This window comes from Oncorhynchus kisutch, linkage group LG14, assembly GCF_002021735.2.
Source record: "Oncorhynchus kisutch isolate 150728-3 linkage group LG14, Okis_V2, whole genome shotgun sequence".
Classification (NCBI taxonomy): Eukaryota; Metazoa; Chordata; class Actinopteri; order Salmoniformes; family Salmonidae; genus Oncorhynchus; species Oncorhynchus kisutch.
In genome coordinates this window covers 443,442-467,355 of record NC_034187.2, presented here as the reverse complement: position 1 = coordinate 467,355, position 23,914 = coordinate 443,442, and the positions used below count along the sequence as shown (strand labels likewise).

Here is a 23,914-nt window from a genome sequence, read left to right as displayed (position 1 = left end):
ATATTAATCAAATCAAAATAGATTTTATATTTGAGATTCTTCAAATATTCACTCTTTGCCTTGATGACAGCTTTGCACACTCTTGGCATTCTCTCAACCGGCTTCACCTGGAATGCTTTTCCAACAGTCTTGAAGGAGTTCCCACATACATGTATGCTGAGCACTTGTTGGCTGCTTTTCCTTCACTCTGCGGTCCAACTCATCCCAAACCATCTCAACTGAGTTGAAGTCGGGTAATTGTGGATGCAATTGCAGCAATTTATCACTCTCCTTCTTGGTAAAATAGCCCTTCCACAGCCTGGAGGTGTGTTGGGTCATTGTCCTGTTGAAAAACAAATGATAGTCCCACTAAGCACAAACCAGATAGGATGGCTTATCGCTGCAGAATGCTGTGGTAGCCATGCTGGTTAAGTGTGCCTTGAATTCTAAATAAATCACTGACAGTGTCACCAGCAAAGCACCCCCACACCATCACACCTCTTCCTCCATGCTTCACAGTGGAAACCACATATGTGGAGACCATCCGTTCACCTTTGTGTTTCACAAAGACATGGAGGTTGGAACCAAAAATCTCACATTTCTACTCATCAGACCAACGGACAGATTTCCACTGGTCTAATGTCCTTTGCTTGTTTCTTGGACCAAGCAAGTCTCTTCGACTTCTTGGTGTCCTTTTGTAGTGGTTTCTTTGCAGCCTGATTCACGCAGTCTCCTCTGAACAGTTGATGTTGAGATGTGTCTGTTACTTGAACTCTGTGAAGCATTTATTTGGGCTGGTAACTCTAATGAACTTATGCTCTGCATCAGAGGTAACTCTGGGTCTTCCTTTCCTGTGGCGGTCCTCATGAGAGCCAGTTTCATCATAGCACTTGATGGTTTTTTCAACTGCACTTTACGAAACATTCAAAATTCTTGAGATTTTCCACATTGATTGACCTTCGTGTCTTAAAAGTAATGATGGACTGTCGTTTTTCTTTGCCTATATTATTTGCCCATATTATGGCAAGCTGTTCTTGCCATAATATGGACTTGGTCTTTTACCAAATAGGGCTATCTTCTGTATACCTCCCCTACCTTGTCACTACACAACTGATTGGCTCAAACGCATTAAGAAGGAAATAAATTCCACAAATTAACAAGGCACACCTGTTAATTGAAATACATTCCATGTGACTACCTCATGAAGCTGGTTGAGAGAATGCCAAGAGTGTGCAAAGCTGTCATCAAGGCAAAGGGTGGCTACTTTGAAGAATCTCAAATATAAAATATATTTTGATTTGTTTAACACTTTTTTTGGTTACTACATTATTCCATATGTATTATTTCATAGTTTTAATGTCGTCACTATTATTCTACAATGTAGAAAATAGTACAAATAAAGAAAAACCCTGGAATGAGTAGTTGTGTCCAGTCTTTTGACTGGTACTGTATGTACAGAAAACAAGTGTGCAGAAAAAAATAAAATGTCAGAAACACAAGTATAAATGAATCTTGAACAACACCATAATTGAACACACAAAACATTTCTCATAACTTGGTCTGACCATATCTGTATCTGGAGTGGAGGAGGAGGAGAGAGAGGATTGGAGGAGAGAGAGAGAGAAAGAAAGAGAGAGGGTTCTCAGTTAGGGGGGTGTGAGAAAGGAGGTGTGAGGGAGGGGGTGTGAGAGAAGGAGTGTGAGGGAGGGGGTGTGAGGGAGGGGGTGTGAGAGAGGAGTGTCTGAGATGCTCTGTCTGTGTCTCAACATTGGAAGTCTCTCTTACCCAACATGCAGCAGGAGAGTAGACCTCTTTTTTTTTTTGGTGTGTGTGTGTGTGTGTGTGTGTGTGTGTGTGTGTGTGTGTGTGTGTGTGTGTGTGTGTGTGTGTGTGTGTGTGTGTGTGTGTGTGTGTGTGTGTGTGTGTGTAAGAAGAGTATAATTAACTGGGTGAAATACCACAGTGTGCATCACAGCAGCAATATTTGTTGCCACAAGAAAAGGCCAACCAGTGAAGGCAGATTTCCTCCTCTTCGTCTGAAGAGGAGTAAGGATCGGACCAAGATGCTGCGTGGTAAGCGTTCATGACGATTTTAATAACAAAAGCACTGAACACTATGAAATACAAAAACAATAAACGAATACGTGAAATAACAAAACCGAAACAGTACCGTGTGGTGAAAAACACAGACACGGAAACAAACACCCACAAACCAACAGTGAAACCCAGGCTACCTAAGTATGATTCTCAATCAGAGACAACTAACGACACCTGCCTCTGATTGAGAACCATACTAGGCCGAAACAGAAACCAAACATAGAAAAACAAGCATAGACTGCCCACCCCAACTCACGCCCTGACCATACTAAATAATGACAAAACAAAGGAAATAAAGGTCAGAATGTGACAAAACACATAAATACAACTAAGGTTTATTTATTTTCCCTTTTGCACATTGTTACAACACTGTATATAGACATGATATGACATTTGTATTGGCTTTATTCTTTTGGAACTTCTTTGTTTATTTCACTTTTGTTTATTATCTATTTCACCTGCTTTGGCAATGTTAACACATGTTTCCCATGCCAATAAAAACCTTGAATTGAATTGAATTGAGTGGAGATGGGAGAGAGAGAGTGGAGTGGAGGGAGGGAGGGAGGGAGGGAGGGAGGGAGGGAGGGAGGGAGGGAGGGAGGGAGGGAGGGAGGGAGGGAGGGAGGGAGGGAGGGAGGGAGGGAGGGAGGGAGGGAGGGAGGGAGGGAGGGAGGGAGGGAGGGAAAGAGAGAAGGGGTAAAGAAGCAGTGAAGGACTGGTGAAGATTTCCCTTTTAAGGTGGCATTGCTTGTGTGTGTGTGTGTGTGTGTGTGTGTGTGTGTGTGTGTGTGTGTGTGTGTGTGTGTGTGTGTGTGTGTGTGTGTGTGTGTGTGTGTGTGGTTTCACTTAGCTGCTGGTCTAGGGTTTACTCATGTGCTCTCTCTCTCTCTCTCTCTCTCTCTCTCTCTCTCTCTCTCTATGTCTCTCTGTGTGTGTGTGTGTCTCTCAATTCAATATCAATTCAATTTCAATTTAAGGGGCTTTATTAGCATGGGAAACATATGTTTACATTGCCAAGGCCTGTGAAGTAGATAATAAACAAAAGTGAAATAAACTATACAAATGAACAGTAAACATTACACTCACAAATGTTCCTAAAGAATAAAGACATTTCAAACGTCATATTATGTGCACAAAGTTCAAGTACAAAAGGGAAAATGAATGGTGTTTGTCCTTCACTGGTTGCCATTTTCTTGTGGCAACAGGTCACACATCTTGCTGCTGTGATGCACACTGTGGTATTTCACCCACTAGATATGGGAGTTGTGCATCAAAATTGTTTTTTTTTTCTAATTCTTTGTGGGTCTGTGTAATCTGAGGGAAATATGTGTCTCTAATATGGTCATACATTTGGCAGGAGGTTAGGAAGTGCAGCTCAGTTTCCACCTCATTTTGTGGGCAGTGAGCACATAGCCTGTCTTCTCTTGAGAGCCATGTCTGCCTACGGTGGCCTTTCTCAATAGCAAGGCTATGCTCACTGAGTCTGTACATAGTAAAATATTTCCTTAATTTTTGGTCAGTCACAGTGGTCAGGTATTCTGCCACTGTGTACTCTCTGTTTAGGGCCAAATAGCATTCTAGTTTGCTCTGTTTTTTTGTTCATTCTTTCCAATGTGTCAAGTAATTATCTTTTTGTTTTCTCATGATTTGGTTGGGTCTAATTGGGTTTCTGTCCTGGGGCTCTGTGGTTCTGTTTGTGTTTGTGAACAGAATTCTGCATCTAGAGTCTTAATTTGGTGTTTGTCTCATTTAGTGAATTCTTGGTTGGTGAGCGGACCCCAGACCTCACTGCCATGAAGAGCAATGGGTTCTATAACTGATTCAAGTATTTTTTGCCAGATCCTAATTGGTATGTCGAATTTTATGTTCCATTTGATGGCATAGAAGGCCCTTCTTGCCTTCTCTCAGATCATTCACAGCATTGTGGAAGTTACCTGTGGTGCTGATGTTTAGGCCGAGGTATGTATCGTTTTTTGTGTGTTCTAGGGCAATGGTGTCTAGATGGAATTTGTATTTGTGGTCCTGGTGACTGGACCTTTTTTGGAACACCCTTATTTTGGTCTTACTGAGATTTACTGTCAGGGCCCAGGTCTGACAGAATCTGTGCAGAAGATCTAGGTGCTGCTGTAGGCCCTCCTTGGTTGGTGACAGCAGCACCAGATCATCAGCAAACAGTAGACATTTGACTTCAGATTCTAGGAGGGTGAGGCTGGGTGCTGCAGACTGTTCTAGTGCCCTCGCCAATTTTCTCTCTACACTATTTATCTACTCAATTCAATTCAAAGGGGTTTATTGGCATGGGAAACATACACTTGTCCCCCCTTGCTGCTACAACAGCCTCCACTCTTCTGGTGAGGTTGTTTCCACTCGATGTTGGAACATTGCTGCTATAACAGCCTCCACTCCACTCCTCTGTTCGGAGCCATCATCGACTCAGTGGGTTTTGTCCAACATGTCTCTGGACCCACTCACTGTCACAGTCATACGCTGGACCTAGTTTTGTCCCTTGGTATAAATGTTGTGGATCTTAATGTTTTTCCTCATAATCCTGGACTATCGGACCACCATTTTATTACGTTTGCAATTGCAACAAATAATCTGCTCAGACCCCAACCAAGGAACATCAAAAGTCGTGCTATAAATTCACAGACTACACAAAGATTCCTTGATGTCCTTCCAGATTCCCTCTGTCTACCCAAGGACGCCAGAGGACAGAAATCAGTTAACCACCTAACTGAGGAACTCAATTTAACTTTGCGCAATACCCAAGATGCAGTTGCACCCCTAAAAACTAAAAACATTTCTCATAAGACACTAGCTCCCTGGTACACAGAAAATACCCGAGCTCTGAAGCAAGCTTCCAGAAAATTGGAACGGAAATGGCGCCACACCAAACTGGAAGTCTTCCGACTAGCTTGGAAAGACAGTACCGTGCAGTACCGAAGAGCCCTTACTGCTGCTCGATCATCCTATTTTTCTAACTTAATTGAGGAAAATAAGAACAATCCGAAATTCCTTTTTGATACTGTCGCAAAGCTAACTAAAAAGCAGCATTCCCCAAGAGAGGATGACTTTCACTTTAGCAGTGATAAATTCATGAACTTCTTTGAGGAAAAGATTATGATTATTAGAAAGCAAATTACGGACTCCTCTTTAAATCTGCGTATTCCTTCAAAGCTCAGTTGTCCTGAGTCTGCACAACTCTCCCAGGACCTAGGATCAAGAGAGACGCTCAAGTGTTTTAGTAATATATCTCTTGACACAATGATGAAAATAATCATGGCCTCTAAACCTTCAAGCTGCATACTGGACCCTATTCCAACTAAACTACTGAAAGAGCTGCTTCCTGTGCTTGGCCCTCCTATGTTGAACATAATAAACGGCTCTCTATCCACTGGATGTGTACCAAACTCACTAAAAGTGGCAGTAATAAAGCCTCTCTTGAAAAAGCCAAACCATGATCCAGAAAATATAAAAAACTATCGGCCTATATCGAATCTTCCATTCCTCTAAAAAATTTTAGAAAAGGCTGTTGCGCAGCAACTTACTGCCTTCCTGAAGACAAACAATGTATACGAAATACTTCAGTCTGGTTTTAGACCCCATCATAGCACTGAGACGGCACTTGTGAAGGTGGTAAATGACATTTTAATGGCATCGGACCGAGGCTCTGCATCTGTCCTCGTGCTCCTAGACCTTAGTGCTGCTTTTGATACCATTGATCACCACATTCTTTTGGAGAGATTGGAAACCCAAATTGGTCTACACGGACAAGTTCTGGCCTGGTTTAGATCTTATCTGTCGGAAAGATATCAGTTTGTCTCTGTAAATGGTTTGTCCTCTGACAAATCAACTGTAAATTTCGGTGTTCCTCAAGGTTCCGTTTTAGGACCACTATTGTTTTCACTATATATTTTACCTCTTGGGGATGTTATTTGAAAACATAATGTTAACTTTCACTGCTATGCGGATGACACACAGCTGTACATTTCAATGAAACATGGTGAAGCCCCAAAATTGCCCTTGCTAGAAGCATGTGTTTCAGACATAAGGAAGTGGATGGCTGCAAACTTTCTACTTTTAAACTCGGACAAAACAGAGATGCTTGTTCTAGGTCCCAAGAAACAAAGAGATCTTCTGTTGAATCTGGCAATTAATCTTAATGGTTGTACAGTCGTCTCAAATAAAACTGTGAAGGACCTCGGCGTTACTCTGGACCCTGATCTCTCTTTTGAAGCACATATCAAGACCATTTCAAGGACAGCTTTTTTCCAACTACGTAACATTGCAAAAATCATAAACTTTCTGTCCAAAAATGACGCAGAAAAATTAATCCATGATTTTGTCACTTCTAGGTTAGACTACTGCAATGCTCTACTTTCCGGCTATCCGGATAAAGCACTAAATAAACTTCACTTGAGTTTACACATTAAAACATAGAAGATATTTATTACTTCAGTTCGTGCTAAATACGGCTGCTAGAATCCTGACTAGAACCAAAAAATGTGATCATATTACTCCAGTGCTAGCCTCTCTACACTGACTTCCTGTCAAAGCAAGGGCTGATTTCAAGGTTTTACTGCTAACCTACAAAGCATTACATGGGCTTGCTCCTACCTATCTCTCTGATTTGGTCCTGCCGTACATACCTACACGTACGCTACGGTCACAAGACGCAGGCCTCCTAATTGTCCCTAGAATTTCTAAGCAAACAGCTGGAGGCAGGGCTTTCTCCTATAGAGCTCCATTTTTATGGAACGGTCTGCCTACCCATGTCAGAGACGCAAACTCGGTCTCAACCTTTACGTCTTTACTGAAGACTCATCTCTTCAGTGGGTCATATGATTGAGTGTAGTCTGGCCCAGGAGTGGGAAGGTGAACGGAAAGGCTCTGGAGCAACGAACCGCCCTTGCTGTCTCTGCCTGGCCGGTTCCCCTCTTTCCACTGGGATTCTCTGCCTCTAACCCTATTACAGGGGCTGAGTCACTGGCTTACTGGGGCTCTCTCATGCCGTCCCTGGAAGGGGTGCGTCACCTGAGTGGGTTGATTCACTGATGTGGTCATCCTGTCTGGGCTGGCGCCCCCCCTTGGGTTGTGCCATGGCGGAGATCTTTGTGGGCTATACTCGGCCCTGTCTCAGGATGGTAAGTTGGTGGTTGAAGATATCCCTCTAGTGGTGTGGGGGCTGTGCTTTGGCAAAGTGGGTGGGGTTATATCCTTCTTGTTTGGCCCTGTCCGGGGGTGTCCTCGGATGGGTCCACAGTGTCTCCTGACCCCTCCTGTCTCAGCCTCCAGTATTTATGCTGCAGTAGTTTATGTGTCGGGGGGCTAGGGTCAGTTTGTTATATCTGGAGTACTTCTCCTGTCCTATTCGGTGTCCTGTGTGAATCTAAGTGTGCGTTCTCTAATTCTCTCCTTCTCTCTTTCTTTCTCTCTCTCGGAGGACCTGAGCCCTAGGACCATGCCCCGGGATTACCTGACATGATGACTCCTTGCTGTCCCCAGTCCACCTGGCCGTGCTGCTGCTCCAGTTTCAACTGTTCTGCCTTCTTATTATTCGAACATGCTGGTCATTTATGAACATTTGAACATCTTGGCCATGTTCTGTTATAATCTCCACCCGGCACAGCCAGAAGAGGACTGGCCACCCCACATAGCCTGGTTCCTCTCTAGGTTTCTTCCTAGGTTTTGGCCTTTCTAGGGAGTTTTTCCTAGCCACCGTGCTTCTACACCTGCATTGCTTGCTGTTTGGGGTTTTAGGCTGGGTTTCTGTACAGCACTTTGAGATATCAGCTGATGTACGAAGGGCTATATAAATACATTTGATTTGATTTGATTTGGGTAAGGGTAGGCAACAACACATCTGCCACGCTGATCCTCAACACTGGGGCCCATTAGGGGTACGTGCTTAAAAAGTTCTACAGCTGCACCATCGGGAGCATCCTGACCGGTTGCATCCCCACCTGGTATGACAACTACTCGGCTTCTGACCGTAAGATGCTACTGCCCAGTACATCACTGGGGCCAAGCTTCCTGACATCCAGAACCTATATACTAGGTGGTGTCAGAGAAAGGCCTAAAAAATGTCAAAGACTCTATGACTCACCCAAGTCATAGACTGTTCTCTCTGCTACCGCACGGCAAGCAGTACCGGAGCGCCATGTCTGGGTCCAAAAGGCTCCTTAACAGCTTCTACACCCAAGCTATAAAACTGCTGAACAATTAGTAAAATGGCCGCCTGGACCATTTACATTGACACCACCCCCATTCGCTGTTTATTATCTATGCATAGTCACTTTACCCCTACCTACATTTACAAATTACGTCAACTAACCTGTACCACCCCATATTGATTCGGTACCGGTACCCCCTGTATAAAGCCTTGTTATTGTTATTTTATTGTGTTACTTTTTATTACATTTTTTACTTTAGTTTATTTCAGAATTATTTTCTTAACTCTATTTCTTGAACTGCATTAATGGTTAAGGGCTTGTAAGGAAGCATTTCGCGGTATTTGGCGCTTGTGAAAAATAACATTTGATTTGATTTGTTTGAGATGGTGAAGCGTGATTCATCACTCCAGAGAACGCGTTTCCACTGCTCCGGAGTCCAATAGCGGCAAGGTTTACACCATTCCAGCTGACGCTTGGCATTGTGCATTGTGATCTTAGACTTGTGTTCAGCTGCTCGGCCATCCAAACCCATTTCATGAAGCTCCTGATTAACAGTTATTGTGCTGACGTTGCTTCCAGAGGCAATTTGAAACTCAGTAGTGAGTGTTGCAACCGAGGACATAACATTTTTACGCACAACGTGCTTCAGCACTCGGCGGTTTCATTCTGTGTGCTTGTGTTGCCTATCACTTCGTCTAGGAGCCGTTGTTGCTCCTAGACGATTCCAGTTTACAATGACAGCACTTACAGTTGACTGGGGCAATTTGGTGAAATGACTTGTTGGAAAGGCAGCATCCGATGACGGTGCCAATTTGAAAGTCCCTGAGCTCTTCAGTAAGGCCATTCTACTGCCAATGTTTGTCTATGGAGATGCCATGGCTGTGTGCTGGATTTTATACACCTGTCAGCAACGTGTGCGGCTGAAATAGCCGAATCCACTAATTTGAAGGGGTGTCCACACACTGCTGTATATATAATGCATCTAGTTTATGTGTCAACATCTGCCTATTTATATTCATCAGGAAGTTAAATCTGATACACTCAAACAGTCCATGATGACTAACATGCCCTCCTCTCTCTCCTGTCCAATCAGAAGGCCCGTATTGGACCAGACCGGACCGCATGGAGAAGAAGCTCCTCGCCATCCCAGCAGCCAATACCGTCAAATTCCGTTGCGCTGCCGCTGGAAACCCCACGCCCTCCATCCATTGGCTGAAGAATGGGAAGGAGTTTAAGGGTGAACAGAGGATGGGCGGGATCAAGGTGAGTCAGACAGCCAATCAGACATTAGTAGTCAGAAGTTAGTCGACAGAGGTATACAGAGTTCTTACCAAAGAGGCGTCCCAAATAGCACCCTATTACCTACATAGTGCACTACTTTTGACCAAGGCCCTATAGAGCAGTACTTTAAGCCCTACGGACCCTTGTCAAAAGTAGTGCACTATATAAGATATATGTATGAAATAGGCTGTTTGAGAATGTTTGAAGCCTAAGCAACCTGTATACACATTGTTTGAAGTACAATAGACCAACATAGCTACTGTAGTTGGTCAAAGCTGTGTGCTGGAAAACCTTGGTAGGGCATGGGTGGAGTAGGCATTGTGTTGCTCATGTGAATTTCCTTGATTCTTCAGCTTCAGACCAATGCCTACTTCCCACTTAAACATAGTTTTTCATTTTTCATTTCCATGGTTTTTAGAAGGTAATTTTCTGTTCGAGAAACTGCACACACTGATTTGTTTTTTGGGCTCCTCAAGAAATGCTGGCAGCCATGACAGATGCCAAACGCGAGTTGGCTTGTGGGTGGGGTTAGCTTGTGGGTGGGGTTAGCTTGTGGGTGTTTTTTTAAAATATTTTTTTACCTTTATTTAACCAGGCAAGTCAGTTAAGAACAAATTCTTATTTTCAATGACGGCCTAGGAACAGTGGGTTAACTGCCTGTTCAGGGGCAGAACGACAGATTTGTACCTTGTCAGCTCGGGGGTTTGAACTCGCAACCTTCCGGTTACTAGTCCAACGCTCTAACCACTAGGCTACGCTGCCGCCCCTTAGCTTGTGGGTGGGGTTAGCTTGTGGGTGGGGTTAGCTTGTGGGTGGGGTTTGATGTGAGGGTTTTTTGGGTGTGTCCTTTCCACCACCACACATCCATCTGTCAGAACCTTGCAGCTGTTTCCTCAATCACAAAAAGCAAACCTCCTGCAGGTTGAGGTCCATAACTCCAGGCAGATTGTATGCTGAGATGCCAAAGGAAGCTTTGAATAGGTCCGTAGCCTACAGAGTAATACCACAATAATGTATTAGCTAAATGTATGTACACTAAACAAAAATATGAACGCAACATATAAAGTGTTGGTTTAATGAGCTGAAATATAAGATCCCAGAAATTTTCCATACGCACAAAAAGCTTTGTCTTAAATGTTGTGCACGAATGACTTTAGATCCCTGCTAGTGAGAATGTATCCTTTGACAAGATAATCCTGACAGGTGTGGCATATCAAGAAGCTGATATATATTAAACAGCATGATCATTACACAAGTGCACCTTGTGCTGGGGACAATAAAAGGCCCCTCTAAAATGTGCAGTTTTGTTTTGAGGCAGTGTGCAATTGGAATGCTGATTGCAAGAATGTCCACCAGATCTGTTGCCAGATAATTTAATGTTCATTTCTCTACCATAAGCCGCCTTCAACATTGTTTTAGAGAATTTGGCAGTACGTCCAAACGGCCTCACAACCGTAGACCACGTGTATGGCGTTGTGTCGGCGAGCGGTTTGCTGATGTCAACGTTGTGAATAGACTGTCCCATGGTGGCAGTGGAGTTTTGGTATGGGCAGGCATAAGCTACGGACAACGAAAACAGAGTTGCATTTTATCAATTGCAATTTGAATGCACAAAGATACCATGAGGAAATCCTACGGCCCATTGTCGTGTCATTCATCCGCTGCCATCACCGCTGCCATGCACGGCTCGATGTCTCAAGGATCTGGACACAATTTCTGGAAACTGAAAATGTCTTGGCCTGCATACTCACCAGACATGTTTGGGATGCTCTGGATCGATTTGTAGGACAGCGCATTTCCAGTTCCTGCCAATATCCAGCAACTTCGCATAGCCACTGCAGAGTGGAACAACATTCCACAGACCACAATCAACAGCCTGATCAACTCTATACGAAGGAGATGGGTCGTGCTGCATGAGGCAAATGGAGGTCACACCAGATACTGACTGGCTTTCTGATCCACACCAGATACTGACTGGTTTTCTGATCCACACCAGATACTGACTGGTTTTCTGATCCACACCCCTAATTGTTTTTAAGGAGTCTGTGACCACCAGATGCATATCTGTATTCCCAGTGAAATCCATATATTAAGGCCTATTTCATGTATTTCAATGTATTGATTTCCTTACAACAATCTTTGAAATTGTTGCATGTTGAGTTGATATTTTTAATGATAAAAGACAGCATTAGAGGAAGGGAGGAAAGGACAACTAATGAAGTAATATATATAAATACAAGGAACTGGAACATAAAAGTAGTCAAAAGCCCCAGATTAGGAATCAATAAGGTGGAAATAGAAACAAAAGGACATAGGTGGGGTGAGGTGTGTTGGATGATGCCCGAATGTTTGTGTGATTGGAAAAGTGTGATAAGTTGACTTTTGCCACATTTTGTTACAAAACAGCCTTTTTCTAAAATGGATTAAATAAAAACATTTCCTCTACACAGAATACGCCATAATGACAAAGCAAAAACAGGTTTTTCGAAATTATTATTTAAAACTGAAAGACCTTACATAAAATAAAACTAAAATACCTTACATAAGTATTTATTCATTTATTTATCTCACCTTTATTTAACCAGGTAGGCCAGTTGAGAACAAGTTCTCATTTACTCATTGACTACTATGTCCTGGCAAAGCAGTGCGACAAAAAACAACACAGAGTTACACATAGGATAAACAAAAGTACAGTCAATAACACAATATATAAATATGTATACAGTGTGTGCAAATGAGGTAAGGTGGTAAGGCAATAAATAGGCCATAGTAGAGAGGTAAATACAATTTAGCAAATTAACACTGAAGTCATAGATGTGCAGATGATAATGTGCAAGTAGAAATACTGGTGTACAAAAGAGTGAAAAAGTAAATAAAAACAATATAAAGATGAGGTAGGTAGATTGGGTGGGCTATTTACAGATGGGTTATGTACAGCTGCAGCGATCGGTAAGCTGGTCAGATAGCTGATGTTTAAAGTTAGAGAGGGAGATATAGGTCTCCAACTTCAGCGATTTTTGCAATTCGTTCCAGTCATTGGCAGCAGAGAAATGGAAGGAAAGGCAGCCAAAGTTGGTGTTAGCTTTGGAGATGACCAGTGAGATATACCTGCTGGAGCGAGTGCTACGGGTGGGTGTTGCTATGGTGACCTGTGAGCTGAGATAAGGAGGAGCTTTTCTTAGCAAAGACTTATAGATGACCTGGAGCCAGTGGGTCTGGCGATGAATATGTAGCGAGGGCCAGCCGACGAGAGCATACAGGTCGCAGTGGTGGGTGGTATATGGGGCTTTGCTTACAAAACGGATGGTACTGTGATAGACTGCATCCAGTTTGCTAAGTAGAGTGTTGGAGGCTATTTTGTAAATGACTTCGCCGAAGTCGAGGATTGGTAGGATAGTCAGTTTTACGAGGGAATGTTTGGCAGCGTGAGTGAAGGAGGCTTTGTTGCGAAATAGGAAGCCGATTCTAGATTTAATTTTGGATTGGAGATGCTTAATATGAGTCTGGAAGGAGAGTTTACAGTTTAGCCAGACACCTAGGTATTTGTACTTGTCCACATATTCTGCCTTCTGCCACATAAGTCAGAACCATCCAGGGTGGTGATGCTAGTCGGGCAGGCGGGTGTGGGCAGTGATCGGTTGAAAAGCATGCATTTAGTTTTCCTAGCGTTTAAGAGCAGTTGGAGACCACAGAAGGAGAGTTGTATGGCATTGAAGCTCGTTTGGAGGTTTGTTAACACAGTGTCCAAAGAAGGGCCAGTTGTATACAGAATGGTGTACCACAGGATGTTTTTGTGCTGGTCGAGTGCAGTCAGGTCTGAAGTGAACCAAGGGCTATGTCTGTTCTTAGTTCTACATTTTTTGAAAGGGGCATGCTTATCTAAGATGGTGAGGAAATTACTTTTAAAGGACAACCAGGCATCCTCAACTGACGGGGTGAGGTCAATATCCTTCCAGGATACCTGGGCCAGATCGATTAGAAAGGCCTGCTCGCAGAAGTTTTTTAGGGAGCGTTTGACAGTGATGAGGGGTGGTTGTTTGACCGTAGACCCATAACGGATGCAGGCACTGAGGCAGTGGTCGCTGAGATCCTGATTGAAAACAGCAGAGGTGTATTTGGAGGGCAAGTTGGTCAGGATAATATCTATGAGAGTGCCCATGTTTACGGATTTAGGGTTGTACCTGGTGGGTTCCTTGATGATTTGTGTGAGATTGAGGGCATCTAGCTTAGATTGTAGGACGGCCGGGGTGTTAAGCATATCCCAGTTTAGGTCACCTAACAGAACGAACTCTGAAGATAGATGGGGAGGCATTCAATTCGCATATGGTGTCCAGTATTCAGACCCCTTGCTATGAGACTCAGGTGCATCCTGTTTTCATTGATCATCCTTGAGATGTTTCTACAACTTGATTGGAGACCACCTGTGGTAAATTCAATTGATTGGACATGATTTGGAAAGGCACACACCTGTCTATAAAAGGTCCCACAGTTGACAGTGCATGTCAGAGCAAAACCAAGCGATGAGGTCGAAGAAATTGTCCATTAAGCTCTGAGACAGGATTGTGTCGAGGCACAGATCTGGGGATGGGTACCAAAAAATATCTGCAGCATTGAAGGTCCCCAAGAACACAATGGCCTCCATCATTTTTAACTGGAAGAATTTTGGAACCTCCAAGACTCTTCTTAAAACTGCCTGGCCGCCCGGCCAAACTGGGACATCCTACAGGGAGGAGACATCCTACAGGGAGGACACATCCTACAGGGAGGAGGAGACATCCTGCATGGAGGAGGAGACATCCTACTGGGAGGAGGAGACATCCTACAGGGGGGAGGAGAGATCCTACAGGGAGGAGGAGACATCCTACAGGGAGAAGACATCCTACAGGGAGGAGATGACATCCTACAGGGAGGAGGAGACATCCTACAGGGAGGAGACAACCTACAGGGAGGAGACATCCTACAGGGAGGAGACATCCTACAGGGAGGAGACATCCTACAGGGAGGAGACATCCTACAGGGAGGAGACATCCTACAGGGAGGGGGAGACATCCTACAGGGAGGAGGAAACATCCTACAGGGGGGAGGAGACATCCTACAGGGGGGAGGAGACATCCTACAGGGAGGAGACATCCTACAGGGAGGAGACATCTTACAGGGAGGAGGAGACATCCTACAGGGAGGAGACATCCTACAGGGAGGAGGCATCTTACAGGGAGGAGGAGACATCCTACAGGGAGGAGACATCCTACAGGGAGGAGGCATCTTACAGGGAGGAGGAGACATCCTACAGGGAGGAGGAGACATCCTACAGGGAGGAGGAGACATCCTACAGGGAGGAGGAGACATCCTACAGGGAGGAGACATCCTACAGGGAGGAGACATCCTACAGGGAGGGGGAGACATCCTACAGGGAGGAGGAAACATCCTACAGGGGGGAGGAGACATCCTACAGGGGGGAGGAGACATCCTACAGGGAGGAGACATCCTACAGGGAGGAGACATCTTACAGGGAGGAGGAGACATCCTACAGGGAGGAGACATCCTACAGGGAGGAGGCATCTTACAGGGAGGAGGAGACATCCTACAGGGAGGAGACATCCTACAGGGAGGAGACATCTTACAGGGAGGAGGAGACATCCTACAGGGAGGAGGAGACATCCTACAGGGAGGAGGAGACATCCTACAGGGAGGAGACATCCTACAGGGAGGAGGAGACATCCTACAGGGAGGAGGAGACATGGCCACTCCGATGTTGCTCATTCTAATATTTATATATTTCTTTACTTTTAGATGTGTGTATTGTTGTGAATTGTTAGATATTACTGAACTGTTGGAGCTAGGAATACAAGCATTTAGTTAGATACTACTGAACTGTTGGAGCTAGGAACACAAGCATTTAGTTAGATACTACTGAACTGTTGGAGCTAGGAATACAAGCATTTAGTTAGATACTACTGAACTGTTGGAGCTAGGAACACAAGCATTTAGTTAGATACTACTGAACTGTTGGAGCTAGGAACACAAGCATTTAGTTAGATATTACTGCACTGTTGGAGCTAGGAACACAAGCATTTAGTTAGATACTACTGAACTGTTGGAGCTAGGAACACAAGCATTTAGTTAGATACTACTGAACTGTTGGAGCTGGGAACACAAGCATTTAGTTAGATACTACTGAACTGTTGGAGCTAGGAACACAAGCATTTAGTTAGATATTACTGCACTGTTGGAGCTAGGAACACAAGCATTTAGTTAGATACTACTGAACTGTTGGAGCTAGGAACACAAGCATTTAGTTAGATACTACTGAACTGTTGGAGCTGGGAACACAAGCATTTAGTTAGATACTACTGAACTGTTGGAGCTAGGAACACAAGCATTTAGTTAGATACTACTGAACTGTTGGAGCTAGGAACACAAGCATTTAGTTAGATACTACTGAACTGTTGGAGCTAGGAACACAAGCATTTAGTTAGATACTACTGAACTGTTGGAGCTAGGAACACAAGCACTTAGTTAGATATTACTGAACTGTTGGAGCTAGGAACACAAGCACTTAGTTAGATATTACTGCACTGTTGGAGCTGGGAACACAAGCATTTAGTTAGATATTACTGAACTGTTGGAGCTAGGAACACAAGCATTTAGTTAGATATTACTGCACTGTTGGAGCTAGAAACACAAGCATTTAGTTAGATATTACTGCACTGTTGGAGCTAGGAACACAAGCATTTAGTTAGATATTACTGCACTGTTGGAGCTAGGAACACAAGCATTTCAGTACACCTGCAATAACATCAGCTAAATATGTGTATGTGATGAATACAATTTGATTTAATTTATAGAAATGTTGTGTAACATGAGCTCATGGGCTCTCATGAAGTGTTTGATTATGTTTTCGATTACATTTGCTTTGATGTCAGAGTGATTAGAGGGACAATAGAGTGATGATAATCAGGCAGGTAGCAAGTTTGGTAGACTACTAATGACCATCAGCAGCATCAGAGCTTGGAGAAGCCTAATTACCTTGACTAAACGGTCACGTGGAATTTGACTGGCGTCATGACTCGTGAATGCCGGTGTGGAGGTAATATGGTCACCATAACAGCCCTAGTTCTGACCAGACCTAAATGTCTATATACCTGGTAGAGAGCAGAGTTTCCTGTAGTCCTGACCAGACATAAACATCTATATACCTGGTAGATAGCAGAGTTTCCTGTAGTCCTGACCAGACATAAACTCCTATATACCTGGTAGATAGCAGAGTTTCCTGTAGTCCTGACCAGACATAAACTCCTATATACCTGGTAGTTAGCAGCGTTTCCTGTAGTCCTGACCAGACATAAACTTATCATTCCCATGCTATGCTGACCACTGTAGCCAGGTCGGTAAAACTCTAAATCTCTCTGACTTCAGAGTAAAGCTGCTTAATCAGTTAATTCTCTGTGGAATCTGTATGTTGATTGGCTGAATGGATTATAACGATGGGGACATTAATACCGCTCAGCCTCCTGGTTCACTAAAGGTTGCATCCTCACTTTGCACAAACCACTTATATGGACTGAAGTCTGAAGAGAGAATACAACTAAATTGCAAATTAAAGCATTCAGAACATTGTAGTTGCTGATATTTCTGTTTTGCTGTTTTAGTCAGGGCTGTTTTAGTCAGGGCTGTTTAGTCAGGGCTGTTTAGTTAGGGCTGTTTAGTCAGGGCTGTTTTAGTCAGGACTGTTTAGTCAGGGCTGTTTTAGTCAGGACTGTTTAGTCAGGGCTGTTTAGTCAGGGCTGTTTAGTTAGGGCTGTTTAGTTAGGGCTGTTTTAGTCAGGGCTGTTTAGTCAGGGCTGTTTAGTCAGGGCTGTTTAGTCAGGGCTGTTTAGTTAGGGCTGTTTAGTTAGGGCTGTTTTAGTCAGGGCTGTTTAGTTAGGGCTGTTTAGTCAGGGCTGTTTTAGTCAGGGCTGTTTAGTCAGGGCTGTTTAGTCAGGGCTGTTTAGTCAGGGCTGTTTAGTCAGGGCTGTTTAGTCAGGGCTGTTTAGTCAGGGCTGTTTAGTTAGGGCTGTTTTAGTCAGGGCTGTTTTAGAAAATCTGATGCGTATGTATTTAATACATGATGGTAAGTTATACAGAGAAAGGTTCTTCTGAGACTTTTACCCACTTCACACACAAACGCACACGCACACGCACACGCACAAATACAGCAGCATTACCACGGCACAAGGCTTCACACATCTACCTCATAAGAGGAGCCATTGACTGCAGTTTGACTCCTCACACACACAGTGGGTTGTTGGGAGGGGGAGAAGGCAGGGCTGGCGGTGGGGCAGGGGCGAGGTAAGGGCGAGGCAGGGGGAGGAGGGGAGCTTGTTTGAGAGAAGAAGGGGGCTGAGGCAGAGAGGGGGGGACCGGGGGCAGGAGAGGGGGTATGGGGCCAGAAGGGGTGGGGTGAGGGGGGCAGAAGATGGGGGGGGGCGCAGGGGAGGGGCAGGGTATAAAAAACATTTGCCAGCCTGTACTGTGCCTGGGCTCTGTTACCATGCAACTGAGAAAAAACACTCTCCATAATATTTACACTGCAGCATTATTTTCCACCCGGGCCTCCAACAGAAAGAGAGACAGAAGAGCAGAAAGAGAGAGAGAGAGAGAGAGAGAGGGGGAGAGAGAGGAAAGATGGAGAGAGAGAGAAGAGCAAAGAGAGAGAGAGAAGAGCAGAAAGAGAGAGAGAGAGAGTTAGAGAGAAGAGCAGAAAGAGAGAGAGAGAGAGAGAGAGAGAGAGAGAGAAAAGAGCAGAAAGAGAGAGCGAGAGAGAGTGAGAGGAGCAGAAAGAGAGGGAGAGAGAGAGAGAAGAGCAGAGAGAGAGAGAGAGAGGAGCAGAAAGAGAGGGAGAGAGAGAGAGAAGAGCAGAGAGAGAGAGAGAGAGGAGCAGAAAGAGAGGGAGAGAGAGAAGAGCAGAAAGTGAGGGAGAGAGACAGAAGAGAGGGAGAGGAGATATGGAGAGCAAGAAGAGAGAGAGAGCATTCTTCTCCACAATTACAGAACTATAAATGACTGACTGGTGAAGTGATCTATCTCTCTCGTGTTACCCAGTCTACAGTAGGGCTTAAACGGTTCTACCCAGAGTAGGGTTTAAACGGTTCTACCCACAGTGGGGTTTAAATGGTTCTACCCAGAGTGGGGTTTAAACGGTTCTACCCAGAGTAGGGCTTAAACGGTTCTACCCAGAGTAGGGTTTAAACGGTTCTACCCAGAGTGGGGTTTAAACGGTTCTACCCAGAGTGGGGTTTAAACGGTTCTACCCAGAGTGGGGTTTAAACGGTTCTACCTAGAGTGGGGTTTAAACGGTTCTACCCAGAGTAGGGTTTAAACGGTTCTAACCAGAGTAGGGTTTAAACGGTTCTACCCAGAGTGGGGTTTAAACGGTTCTACCCAGAGTGGGGTTTAAACAATTCTACCCAGAGTAGGGTTTAAACGGTTCTACCCAGAGTAGGGTTTAAACGGTTCTACCCAGAGTGGGGTTTAAACGGTTCTACCCAGAGTAGGGTTTAAACGGTTCTACCCAGAGTAGGGTTTAAACGGTTCTACCCGGAGTAGGGTTTAAACGGTTCTACCCTGAGTGGGGTTTAAACGGTTCTACCCAGAATGGGGTTTAAACGGTTCTACCCAGAGTAGGGTTTAAACGGTTCTACCCAGAGTGGGGTTTAAACGGTTCTACCCAGAGTGGGGTTTAAACGGTTCTACCCAGAGTGGGGTTTGAACGGTTCTACCCAGAGTGGGGTTTAAACGGTTCTACCCAGAGTAGGGTTTAAACGGTTCTACCCAGAGTAGGGTTTAAACGGTTCTACCCAGAGTAGGGTTTAAAACGGTTCTACCCAGAGTGGGGTTTAAACGGTTTCTACCCAGAGTAGGGTTTAAACGGTTCTACCCAGAGTGGGGTTTAAAACAGTTCTACCCAGAGTAGGGTTTAAACGGTTCTACCCAGAGTAGGGTTTAAACGGTTCTACCCAGAGTGGGGTTTAAATGGTTCTACCCAGAGTAGGGTTTAAACGGTTCTACCCAGAGTAGGGTTTAAACGGTTCTACCTGGAGTAGGGTTTAAACGGTTCTACCCTGAGTGGGGTTTAACCGTTCTACCCAGAGTGGGGTTTAAACGGTTCTACCCAGAGTGGGGTTTAAACGGGGTAGGGATTAACTCTCTCTGCATAAGGTTCCATCGCAGCGAGGTAATGTGAAGCGTTCCATCCTGTGACATCACTCACTCTCTTAGTCACTATGACCTTCTAGCTGAGTTCATGTCAGGGTTACTACACTGTAGTAACAGTACTACACAGGGACAGTTTATAATGTACACTGGGTTATATATTATCATCATGTTTCCACTGAGCTGTCAAAACATCTCTGCCTTCAAGACAACAGTCACAACAATACACTACACTACCTTTATTTCTCTCTCTCTATTCTATATTTCTCTCCTCTTCACAATAAGCAGCGAAGTTTAGCCCCTCTGGCTGTTTCTGTCTAGTTTTAATATTCTCACATACCAGACTGCTGTCTCTGTCTCTCTCCTGTCTCTGTCTCTCTCCTGTCTCTGTCTCTCTCCTGTCTCTCTCCTGTCTCTGTCTCTCTCCTGTCTCTGTCTCTCTCCTGTCTCACTCCTGTCTCTGTCTCTCTCCTGTCCCTCTCCTATCTCTGTCTCTCTCCTGCCTCTGTCCCTCTCCTGTCCCTCTCCTGTCTCTCTCATGTCTCTGTCTCTCTCCTGTCTCTCTCCTGTCTCTGTCGCTCTCCTGTCTCTCTCCTGTCTCTGTCCCTCTCCTGTCCCTCTCCTGTCTCTCTCCTGTCTTTCTTTTATTTTGTCTCTCTCCTGTCTCTCTTTAATCTCTGTCTCTCTTGTCTCTGTCTCTCTCCTGTCTCTCTCTTGACTCCCCTGTCTTTGTCTTTCGATTGTTTCTCTCTTGTCTTTGCCATGTTAGCCAATCCCCTTTTTCTCCTTTTTGTTTTTCATCCACAGTCTTATGTTGAACCCCCATGCTAACCATGCCTCACCCCCTTCCCTGTCTACCTCTCTCCCTCTTCCTCACCCCCTTCACTCTCCCCCCTCACCCCTCTTCCTCACCCACTTCCCTGTCTAACTCTCCCCCCCTCTTCCTCACCCCCTTCCCTCTCCCCCTCACCCGCCTTACTTACACCCCTTCCCTGTCTACCTCTCCCCCTCTACCTCACACCCTCCCCTGTCTGCTGCCTCTCCCCTCTTCCAACCCCCTTCCCTCACCCCCTCTTTACCTCCCATCCCTCTCTTCTCCCTCCCTGCCTTACCCCTCTCTCCTCCCTCCCTGCCTTACCCCCCTCTCTGCATCCCCCTCTCTCCTCCCTCCCTGCCTTACCCCCTCTCTGCATCCCCCTCTCTACTCCCTCCCTGCCTTACCCCCTCTCTGGTTCCCCCTCTCTCCTCCCTCCCTTCCTTACCCCCTCTCTCCTCCCTCCCTGCCTTACCCCCCTCTCTCTTCCCCCTCTCTCCTCCCTCCCTGCCTTACCCCCTATCTGCTTCCCCCTCTCTCCCCCCTCCCTGCCTTACCCCCTCTCTGTTTCTCCTCTCTCCTCTCTCCCTGACTTACCCCCTCTCTGCTTCTCCCTCTCTCCTCCCTCCCTGCCTTACCCCCTCTCTCCTCCCTCCTTGCCTTACCCCCTCTCTCCTCCCTCCCTGCCTTACCCCTCTCTCCTCCCTCCCTGCCTTACCCCTCTCTCCTCCCTCCCTGCCTTACCTCCTCTCTGCTTCTCCCCTCTCTCCTCCCTCCCTGCCTTAACCCCTCTCTCCTCCCTCCCTGCCTTACCTCCTCTCTGCTTCTCCCTCTCTCCTCCCTCCCTGCCTTACCCCCTCTCTCCTCCCTCCCTGCCTTACCCCCTCTCTCCTCCCTCCCTGCCTTACCCCCTCTCTCCTCCTCCCTGCCTACCCCCTCTCTCCTCCCTGCCTTACCCCCTCTCTGCATCCCCCTCTCTACTCCCTCCCTGCCTTACCCCCTCTCTGCTTCTCCCTCTCTCCTCCCTCCCTGCCTTACCCCCTCTTGCTTCCCCCTCTCTCCTCCCTTCCTTACCCCCTCTCTGCATCCCCCTCTCTACTCCCTCCCTGCCTTACCCCCTCTCTGCTTCTCCCTCTATCCTCCCTCCCTTCCTTACCCCCTCTCTCCTCCCTCCCTGCCTTACCCCCTCTCTGCATCCCCCTCTCTACTCCCTCCCTGCCTTACCCCCTCTCTGCTTCTCCCTCTCTCGTCCCTCCCTGCCTTACCCCCTCTCTGCTTCCCCCCTCTCTCCTCCTGCCTTACCCCTCTCTGCTTCCCCCTCTCTCCTCCCTGCCTTGCCCCTCTCTCCTCCCTCCTGCCTTACCTCCTCTCTGCTTCTCCCTCTCTCCTCCCTCCCTGCCTTACCCCCTCGCTCCTCCCTCCCTGCCTTACCCCCTCTCTCCTCCCTCCCTGCCTTACCCCCTCTCTCCTCCCTCCCTGCCTACCCCTTCTCTCCTCCCTCCCTGCCTTACCCCTCTCTCCTCCCTCCCTGCCTTACCTCCTCTCTGCTTCCCCCTCTCTCCTCCCTGCCTTACCCCCTCTCTGCTTCCCCCTCTCTCCTCCCTGCCTTGCCCTCTCTCCTCCCTCCCTGCCTTACCTCCTCTCTGCTTCTCCCTCTCTCCTCCCTCCCTGCCTTACCCCCTCGCTCCTCCCTCCCTGCCTTACCCCCTCTCTCCTCCCTCCCTGCCTTACCCCCTCTCTCCTCCCTCCCCCCGCCTACCCCTTCTCTCCTCCCTCCCTGCCTTACCCCTCTCTCCTCCCTCCCTGCCTTACCTCCTCTCTGCTTCTCCTCTCTCCTCCCTCCCTGCCTTACCCCTCTCTCCTCCCTCCTGCCTTACCCCCTCTCTGCATCCCCTCTCTACTCCCTCCCTGCCTTACCCCCTCTCTGGTTCCCCCTCTCTCCTCCCTCCCTTCCTTACCCCCTCTCTCCTCCCTCCCTGCCTTACCCCCTCTCTCTTCCCCCTCTCTCCTCCCTCCCTGCCTTACCCCCTATCTGCTTCCCCTCTCTCCCCCCTCCCTGCCTTACCCCCTCTCTGTTTCTCCCTCTCTCCTCTCTCCCTGACTTACCCCTCTCTGCTTCTCCCTCCTCTCCTCCCTCCCTGCCTTACCCCCTCTCTCCTCCCTCCTTGCCTTACCCCCTCTCTCCTCCCCCCTGCCTTACCCCTCTCTCCTCCCTCCCTGCCTTACCCCTCTCTCCTCCCCTCCCTGCCTACCTCCTCTCTGCTTCTCCCTCTCTCCTCCCTCCCTGCCTTACCCCTCTCTCCTCCCTCCCTGCCTTACCTCCTCTCTGCTTCTCCCTCTCTCCTCCCTCCCTGCCTTACCCACCCCCTCTCTCCTCCCTCCCTGCCTTACCCCCTCTCTCCTCCCTCCCTGCCTTACCCCTCTCTCCTCCCTCCCCCTGCCTACCCCCTCTCTCCTCCCCTGCCTTACCCCCTCTCTGCATCCCCCTCTCTACTCCCTCCCTGCCTTACCCCCTCTCTGCTTCTCCCTCTCTCTCCTCCCTCCCTGCCTTACCCCCTCTCTGCTTCCCCCTCTCTCCTCCCTTCCTTACCCCCTCTCTGCATCCCCCCTCTCTACTCCCTCCCTGCCTTACCCCCTCTCTGCTTCTCCCTCTATCCTCCCTCCCTTCCTTACCCCCTCTCTCCTCCCTCCCTGCCTTACCCCCTCTCTGCATCCCCCCTCTCTACTCCCTCCCTGCCTTACCCCCTCTCTGCTTCTCCCTCTCTCGTCCCTCCCTGCCTTACCCCCTCTCTCTGCTTCCCCCTCTCTCCTCCCTGCCTTACCCCCCTCTCTGCTTCCCCCTCTCTCCTCCCTGCCTTGCCCCTCTCTCCTCCCTCCCTGCCTTACCTCCTCTCTGCTTCTCCCTCTCTCCTCCCTCCCTGCCTTACCCCCTCGCTCCTCCCTCCCTGCCTTACCCCCTCTCTCCTCCCCTCCCTGCCTTACCCCCTCTCTCCTCCCTCCCTGCCTACCCCTTCTCTCCTCCCTCCCTGCCTTACCCCTCTCTCCTCCCTCCCTGCCTTACCTCCTCTCTGCTTCCCCCTCTCTCCTCCTGCCTTACCCCCTCTCTGCTTCCCCTCTCTCCTCCCTGCCTTGCCCCTCTCTCCTCCCTCCCTGCCTTACCTCCTCTCTGCTTCTCCCTCTCTCCTCCCTCCCTGCCTTACCCCCTCGCTCCTCCCTCCCTGCCTTACCCCCTCTCTCCTCCCTCCCTGCCTTACCCCCTCTCTCTCCTCCCTCCCCGCCCTACCCCTTCTCTCCTCCCTCCCTGCCTTACCCCTCTCTCCTCCCTCCCTGCCTTACCTCCTCTCTGCTTCTCCCTCTCTCCTCCCTCCCTGCCTTACCC

At 47.3% G+C, this 23,914-nt stretch overlaps 1 protein-coding gene across 1 annotated transcript in view; it reads left to right on the top strand.

The window, feature by feature from the left end:
- The window catches only part of fgfr3 (fibroblast growth factor receptor 3), a 229,702-nt gene that overhangs the window by 134,244 nt on the left and 71,544 nt on the right, over positions 1-23,914 (top strand). Inside the window, 1 exon segment of the mRNA XM_031787620.1 lies at positions 9,343-9,512. Coding sequence (XP_031643480.1) covers positions 9,343-9,512 — 170 coding nt within the window.